Source organism: Psammomys obesus, unplaced genomic scaffold (genome assembly GCF_907164565.1).
Source record: "Psammomys obesus unplaced genomic scaffold, mPsaObe1.curated_primary_1811, whole genome shotgun sequence".
In the NCBI taxonomy this organism is placed as follows: domain Eukaryota; kingdom Metazoa; phylum Chordata; class Mammalia; order Rodentia; family Muridae; genus Psammomys; species Psammomys obesus.
The window spans coordinates 120,081-128,236 of record NW_026594322.1 but is presented as its reverse complement, the minus strand read 5'-3'; the positions used below and the strand labels follow the sequence as shown (position 1 = coordinate 128,236).

The 8,156-nt window shown below is 55.6% G+C and overlaps 1 protein-coding gene across 1 annotated transcript in view; it reads right to left on the bottom strand.

The window, feature by feature from the left end:
• Positions 1–2,074: 2,074 nt before the first annotated feature.
• The window catches only part of Cntfr (ciliary neurotrophic factor receptor), an 8,877-nt gene continuing 2,795 nt past the window's right edge, over positions 2,075–8,156 (bottom strand). Inside the window, exons 3-8 of the mRNA XM_055618640.1 lie at positions 7,819–7,936; positions 7,497–7,663; positions 6,317–6,480; positions 3,299–3,479; positions 2,809–2,981; positions 2,075–2,716 (exon numbers count right to left, since the gene is read on the bottom strand). Coding sequence (XP_055474615.1) covers positions 2,809–2,981; positions 3,299–3,479; positions 6,317–6,480; positions 7,497–7,663; positions 7,819–7,936 — 803 coding nt within the window. The 3' untranslated portion in view covers positions 2,075–2,716. The remainder of the gene's footprint in view (positions 2,717–2,808; positions 2,982–3,298; positions 3,480–6,316; positions 6,481–7,496; positions 7,664–7,818; positions 7,937–8,156) is intronic.

Below are 8,156 nucleotides of genomic sequence, written 5' to 3'. Positions count from 1 at the left end.
TGCTTCCCTGGCCCCTCAGAAATGTTCTCATTTCTGGGTTCTGTTTTAACTCCATGAACAGATGCCTATACTCATCCCAGCTTCCCCAGAACCACACTTGCAAAGGGCTGTGGACTGTACTCAAGGGAGGCAGCAGCTGCAGGAGCTGAGACCCTCCAAAGTGAACTTTCTATGAGGTTAAGGGAAGGGGACTTGCAAGAAGGGATGATCACGCCTAGAATCAATGACACTGACCAGAAGGACTTAGGACAAAGCTGATCCCTTGGAGTTGGGGGCAGGGAGATACCCTAGTTCTCCCCTCTATCAGCCTCTGAGGCTTCCGCAGGCCCCCTTTCCTCGTTCTGCCCCCTCCTTCCCAGGCCCAGTATAATTGTTTCCCCATGTTGCTAATGGAGGCCAGATTGCCGATGCCCAGCCCTCGGTCAGGGCTGACCAAGGCTCTCAAGTCAGAAAGGCGGCACAGGCCAGGCACCCTCTAACGTCAGCCCACCCACCTTGACGACAGACAAGGCGCAAGGTCTTAACACATTGCAAGGATATGGTATTCTTGGCAGGAGAGTTGGTAGCCCCTTGGTCTCGCCATAAACAGGCTGGACCTAGAATGCAGGCTGTGGCATTGACTCAGGCAAAGCAGCAGTTCCGGATGCAGGCACAGGCGCAGGCGCAGGGCTGCTTCTCTGGATGTCTACTCTGGGGATCTCCTCTGTGCCCCAGGAGCCACAGGCTCCCATCATCTGAAAAGCCACAGGTTAGGCAGGCATTGTGGCACACGCCTTTAATCCTGGCATTCACGGGACCCATGGGAGGCAGAGGCAGGTGGATCACCGTAAGTTTGAGGCCAGCCTGGTCTACATAGTGAGTTTCAGGGCAGCCAGAGCTACATAGTGAGGCCCTGTCTTGAAATCAGTCAAACAAACAAATGAACAAACAATCGGAAAGTCCACAGTTGCTCTGTGTCAGGTCTTTTCTCTTCACAAGTCTCTACCTGGAACATTCTCTCTCCTCCAGCCTGAGGGACAGGCAGCCTCCTATCTGGGAAGGCCTAATGCACCGGTGCTGTGGGTGCTGTGATCTCCCTCCCGGGGCATGGGCCCATGTGGGCCTGCCAGGGCTGGTGGAGAGTGCGTAGTCTGAGGTCAAGGGTGGAGTCCTGTGACATCAGTGAAATTTTTAGTGGCATTGAGAACCTGCTATGGGAGTGTGGACACACTGGTGTGTGACTTCGGCTACACCTCCCTTATTCTAAGCACACAGAGGAAGGCCAAACCTGGCTCCCAGGATAGGACTCTGGCCTCTTCTCATCCATCAGAGGTCTGTCTGACTCTAGGCCTGGGTGTTTTCAGCAATGTGGCTTCTGTGAGAGAAGGTGGACCTTGAAACTTGGTCTTTCTACATAGCCCTGGCTGTCCTGGAACTCACTATGTAGACCAGGCTAGCCTCAAACTCACAGAGATCTTCCTGCCTCTGCCTCCTGGGCAAAGAGCTTAAGGAATGTGCCACCACACCTGGCTAGAATTGGACCTTGAACAGGTGTTGGCCAGTCAGGAGAAGTCAGAGAGAACTTAGACCCCAGCTTAGGGACCTGGACAGCTGGCTGGACAGGAGCCCAGACCCGCCACCTGAGTACAATATAAAATCTAAATCTGAGGCTTAACCTTGAAAATTCCAGTTCTCAGGTCCAGATCCAATCCCTATCCATGCTCTCAGGAGCCTCTGCCTTCAGGCTGCCACCCTGCTGGGCCAGCTCTGAACCTCTGTGGCCTGGCTGGGTTCTCCTAGAAGGCAGCACCGGGGGCGACTGAGAAACAGCGCTGGTCCAGCCAGAGCCTACAAGCGCAGCCTCTACAAATGACCGGATACCGCCATGTGGGTCCAGTCTTCACTTGGACCCTTCTCCCACAAGTTTGCCCTTGGCTGCATACTCTAGGGGAGCCCAAGTCCTTAAGAAGTAGAGTGCACGATCCCTAAGTACTGTGGTCCATGCTCCCCAAGTGGATTTCTCCCTCCTTCCATGCCTGCAGGTCAGGGGTCTTCGGAAGATTTGGTTCCCTCGCAAAGTGGTTCTGCTCCAAGGTCTCATGAAATGGTGACGTTTAATGAGAACCCTACTCCTCCCACCCCTGTATATACATCTATAAAAAATTCAAATACAGCAAGTTACCATTGAGTCAGACTAGAAGGAACTGACAGGACATTAAATACTGGGGGTAGGAAGGGGTCAGTGGAGGATCGTACAAAACAGGGGCGGAGGTGGACAGACTGGAAAGTGTGGGCACCGGGGGGAGGGGGATGGCTGGGCCCCCCAGTGTCAGGAGCTTATAATCTGATGGTGGCAATAGAGACCCTGGAACAAACAGGAGACTGGGGCAGGAGAAGAAAACTGTGGATGGTGGGGGCTTCCCTCAGGTCCCCCAAGGGCTCCTGGGAGTCGCTGGCATTGGAGGGTCCAGCCCAAGGGGGAAAGATGAGAGGGGTCTTTGGTGGGTGGGTTAGCTGCATGGCCCTCCTCTCTGGATGGAAAGATGGACCGGCTTGGTGTGACGCGGCTAGGGGACGGCAGGCCCGGGCCTGCCGGGGTCTCTACAAATTGTGTCTGAAGAGAATGCAAAAGGTCCTCCTGCCCATGTGCAAAATAGAAACCGGGGTATGCAGGCTCAGCTCCGGCCTCCTGCTCCTCTGCAGGCGCTCTGACATATCCTCGTGGGATGCCCGGGCTCTGGGGAGACAGGTTGGGGTGGTCAGTGAGGGCTAATGCTTCGATGCAGGTCCCTGAGGCTGCCCTCCCCATCGCTTCCCAGCCTCACTCACCTACCAGATCAGGAGATTGTTGGCTGTGGCGGCAGCGGCAGCCAGGGCAAGGGTGATGGGGACACTGGTCAAGAAGGGGATGGAGGGTCCTCCGCCGCTGCCTAGCTCCCCAGGGTCACAGATCTTCGTGGTGGGCGGGGGTGCCAGTGAGCTGGTGGTGCTTGTCGTGGTCTCTGGGTAGCATGGGAAAACTCAGGGCAGGGCCAGGGCTGGCACCGCCCAGATCTGGGGTCTCACAAGGCACTTCGCCCCTGCTCCCTGAGCAGACGAGTGCTGCTCCTCCCACCCTGCTTCCTACGGCTCACAGATCACCACTGCACCCTGCCCTACCCACGCCAAGGACATCTAGAGAACAAGTACTGGGGACACGGGTTCGGGGCAGATGGGTGGGTGGGTGGGTATCAGCCTGAGAGGGTAAATGGCAGAGGCTCTGCTCCTAGGAAGAGCTGGAGGGAGTAAGGGGCAAGGGACAGGGGGCAAGCAGGCTCACCGGGGACCTGAGCTTCGGTGGTGAGATGTCGTGGCTCCTCTACCCAGGGTGTGGCGTGAGCGGCTACACTCCAGTCACTCCACGTCCCGATCTCGTTGTCCTTGGCTGCCACCTGGATGATGTACTCCTTCCCAGCATAGGCATCCGTGATGGTGTGCGCTGTGCCATCTGATAGCTCCACCTGCAGGCCCAGTCACAGGGCAGGGTAGGAGAATAAAGGGATCCCAGGCCTGGAGGAGGCTAGAATGCTCAGGAGCCGTCATGTTGTTATCTGGGATGCTGGGGGGCCAGGGGAAGACTAACGGGAAGTAGTGTGATGGTAGGCTACCTCCTGTCAGCGAGCCATGGAAAAAAGGTCACAAGCACTGACGCGGGAGAGAAGATGCCTAAGATGAAAGTTTGGCTCCATCTCTTGCTGACTTGGAGGCCAGGCTGCATAGCTATCTCCACAGGCTTTGAGTCCCTCTCTACAAACTAGTGTTAGTGACAGTAACTACCTCAGGGTTATAATGAGGACTGAGCTGTGAGGAAAGTGCCAACTAGCCTTCAGCCAACGATGTCACTGTGTGTGCCTGCCACCCAGCCCCAGCAGGGCCTCTCCCAGAGGACTCCCATGTGCTCCTACGTGCTCCCACTCTGCTTGAAGTAGGAAGGGCTGGGGACAGCCCAGAGGGTGTCAGAACTGCTGCTCCTGGAGGCATGGCATCACCACCCCGCCCCACCCCCTCTTGCTGGCCTCATCCTGCCGGTCTTCCCCCCACTCTCCAGGGCAGCCTGCCTGTCCGGCGCCCCTCCCAGGCCCAGGCTGGGCTCTGCTTCATCTCAGCGGCACCCGCTGCCTCATTAAGCCGCCTCGTAAACAGGGGCAGCCGGTGGGGGCGAAGGAGAAGGCTGTTCTGGGCCATGTCTGGCTTTAGGGCCTTTTTGGTTCCCATTCCAGTCTTCTCCCCCAGAAAAATAAGTTCTAGGCCACCTGACCTGCTGGTCTGTTATACACATGCATGTGTGTGTGCTCGAGAGCTTCCATCCAAGTGCTGTCAGGACCACGAAGAGCAGGGGCCCTCTAATACCTGCTAAGTCTGTGGTCCCGATGCTGGAGGCCCTGGCAAAGGTCAGGGCCATGCTGAAACACACTTGAGCCCAGACCCTGCCTCAGTCAGTCCTACTCCCAGCCCTGAAAGGTGGATGGGCACCAAAAGCCTCCTTCTCATGGTGGTGGGGTCCCAGGCCCAACTCTGGTCCCTAGTCTCCTCTTGTCTATAAAGATCCCCTGTGGCTGCTTAGCAAACCTCTCCCTCATTCTTGGCCTACAGACCTCCACATATCCTTTCCCCAAAGACAAAGGAGAAAGCCAAGGGGGACAGATCAAACTGCTAGCCCTCTGGTGGATGCCTGACACTACACTTCTTGGCCACCACCTCTGGGCAGTGATAATCCTAGGCCTGGACCCTCCTCGTCAGTTGTCACTGATCCTTAAGGGAAAGGCCCTTCAGTTAACAGGAGCTGCCACTGCCGCCCTCTGGCCTTGAAGCCCAATACTCAGTCAGCTGCAAATGTCAGGCACTGCCCTCAAGCCTCCTGGCTGAGTTAGGACCAGAGCAGCTGACATAATAACCCCATACTGGGTTCCAGTTCTTTCCTTACCCTTTGTCCACGCTGAGACAGCCTCTGCCATACCTCCTGGCCCCTACTGCCTTGTAATTTATGGTCTGTATTTTTCATGAAACACCAAATGATTTTTTCCTCTTGCAGCCACACACCTGTTCCTCTTCAAGATCAAGGACAGGGAAGATATTCCATACAGAACAGGTTGAAGAGACCAGTTCTAACGCATGTGAGACATGGAATAAGGCTACGATGTGCCACAGAGCATGCGTTGTGTCAGAGCAAAGGTGAGCTCTGCCCACAGTATGGTCTTGGCACGTTGGTCCCAAGCATGTATGCAGCATGGTTCCTGCTGAAAGCCATGTGTGCCTATGCATGTTCCCGTGTGTGGTGGGCACTGTGCCAGGTCCACTGCAAGGCGTGTGCGCTGCAATGCGCAGAGCTGCTGCCTGTAGCTCGTTAGCGGGGGAGGGGGCTTGTGAAAGCAGACCCTGGTTATTAGCAATGCATTAGGCGCGGGCAGCTGGCCAGGCGGGAGGGACTCCGGACTCTGTCAGGGAACATGTGAGAGTGTGAGTAGCCTTTGTGAGGGCCAGGCCTACAACCAGGACAGGCACCTAGGAATCAAATTACAGACTTTAAAGGCAGACAGGAGAAGGACATAAGAAGATGGTACTGGAGCCTGGTGGGGGTTCAAGCTTACCCCCAGGAGACAGACTGGCTTGCCTCATGGAACACTTCCAAAGCTAGTCCTAGTCCAGAGCTCAAGGGCCACCCAAGGTGCTCACAGCTTACAGGCCCTGAGCTCTCAACATGAGAATACCCACAAGTCTTCATAGCCCTGCTGTCTCCTAGAGCTTTCCATCATAGCTTGATCAATATCCAGACCATAGCCTCTCTCTATACTGACCCTTGTCCAAACTGTTTGCTTCCCAGCCCGGGCCACCACCTAATCCATAACCTTAAGCTGACCTTTAAACTAGGTCTTACTTTGGAGACTGAATAATCACTGTGATCTGACTCACCCCCAGATCAAACTCAATCCCAGTATCTGGTCCTAATTGCTTGACCCATCTGTAAATCTTTGAGGAGGGGGCCACATCCTGTTCTTTGGGTCCAGCACAGACCTCATGTAATCGGAGGTGCCTGAGAAGGGCTGACAGCCAGAGCCTAGAAGTGGGAAACACTGTTCACCCTGTCACCCCTCTCCCAGCACTTCTCTCTACTGCCCTGGGAGTCCTCAAAGACATACTATGATGAGGTGCCTCTCTCAGCTCCTTCCGTTTCCCAAGCCCACCTGATCCCTTTCTCCCCCAGGTTAGCCTCTCAGACTGCCACTGGGTCCCCTATTGGTCCTGATACTACCTGGGGCACAGACTCCTCTCTCGCTCTACTGCACACTCAGGTACTCACATGTTGCCATTGGTCCAGGATGAGAGGCCGGTAGCGCAGAAAGAACTTGAGAGGGAAGGATTCAGGATCAGGCCAAGTTGAGGGTGTCTGCCACGTCACTTCCAGTCGACGAGGGTTGCTCGGCACTGGCCGGGCTACCACGTTTTCTGGAGGGTCGGGCTTCACTATTAAAGAGACATAGCTTCATTAGTGTGCTAATCTCCAGGAAAAACCCCACACTATCAACTCCAGCCACTGATCAGCCATCTCTGTTGCCAACATTCAACAGCTACCATCCCCCTTCTCTGCTGTCACCTGTGGCAACCACCATGAATAACCATCTGATGACCACCTCTGATGTGGCTGTTGCGACAGTCAGTCACCAGCCCTTGGTAGCAACACTCTAAATTTCAACCAGCCTCCATCACAATGCCATCCTCATGGTGAGAGGTCCATGCCTCTCAAAAATGAAGCCTACTTGCTGCCCCTACCACAATCACTCTCACCTCTAATGCCACCCAGATCACCCTTCTAACACCACATCACACACCGCCCCTGCCAGCTTTCCCTGTTTTCTTTTGATTTTGGTTTCCCCCTAGTTCTAAACTGAGTCTGGACTCTCTTGGAACAGTGTGGATTTGAAGATGCTCAGTGGGTTAGTGGTGAGCTGGGGATCTGATGATGGCTGAATCTAAGGGCCCAGCTCATACAGAAATAGTCTGACTGAAGACCCAGCTGTGAGGCTTGTGGGGAAGATGGAAAGGCCCAGAGACACAGAAGGGCCACGTCTGGGCTGGGGTAGGAGCAGGCAGAGCCTGTCCGGAGTAGGGCAAGTGCAGGCAGAGGGTCTGGATGGGATGAGAGGTAGGGAGAGGGCAGTGTCTGTCCCACTGCTGTCTCCTGTTCTGACACCTCATTCATCACAGGCCGTAAGGAAGCCATTAGCATGAGGGAGGGGGCTGCAGCTGCACAGGAGTCTGGCCCAGCCTGTCCCCCTCCCCCCCACCGCTACATGTTCTCTGAGCCAAAGAGACAATGAAAAGAGCTGCTGGACAAGTCTCTGGCCAGCAGGTAAAGGACATCCACCTGTATGGTCACAGGTGCACAGGAAGTCAACAGCCCCTCCAGTGCTCACATACACCTGTGACGCATTTCCACACGCCCAGGATATGAGGCCCCCCGCCCCCTCACTATCACACACCGATGGTGAACTCATCAAAGGTAATAGCTGTGGCGTTGCGACCCAGGGCATTGCTGACACTAATGGAGACCTTGTACTTGATGGTGGAGAACAGGTGCATGTAGCGGATGTGACAGCGGTTCTTGAGGGCTGGGTCCTTCTCACACGCCATGATTTTGGAGCCATGCCTGGAAAGGAATGAGGCCCAGGTACAGTTAACAATATCAAGGGCAGGCTAGAGGACTGGCAAGCCTAAGCGGGGCCGGAGTAGACTCAGGATGTAATGAGGAGACAGGGAGGCCAAAGGTCAGGGCTGGGAAGGATCAAGGGCACAGTTACTCACAGCACAGTCACGTTGAAGGTATTTGGGATGTAGGTGGGAGTGGGCAGGTGCCAGGTGCAGTAGAAGCCCTTGGGGTAGGTGTTGGAGCGGCAGCTGAGCACGGGCTCCCTCGGCGGCACTGGGGGTGAGGACGGGAAGGTCAGGCTCTTGAAGCCTTGGTCCCATGTGCTAGTCCGGGGACAGGTGGGCCCCAGAGCCCCAGCCCTTCCCCCCCTCAACCTATCATCGATGCCAAAGGTGGGGGGAGGGCTGTCAGCGAGGGTCTGAGGCTTCCCAGGACACAGAGCACCAGATGTTTAATTAAAGAAAAACAAGCTGCGCAGAGGAGCTGCCCCCCC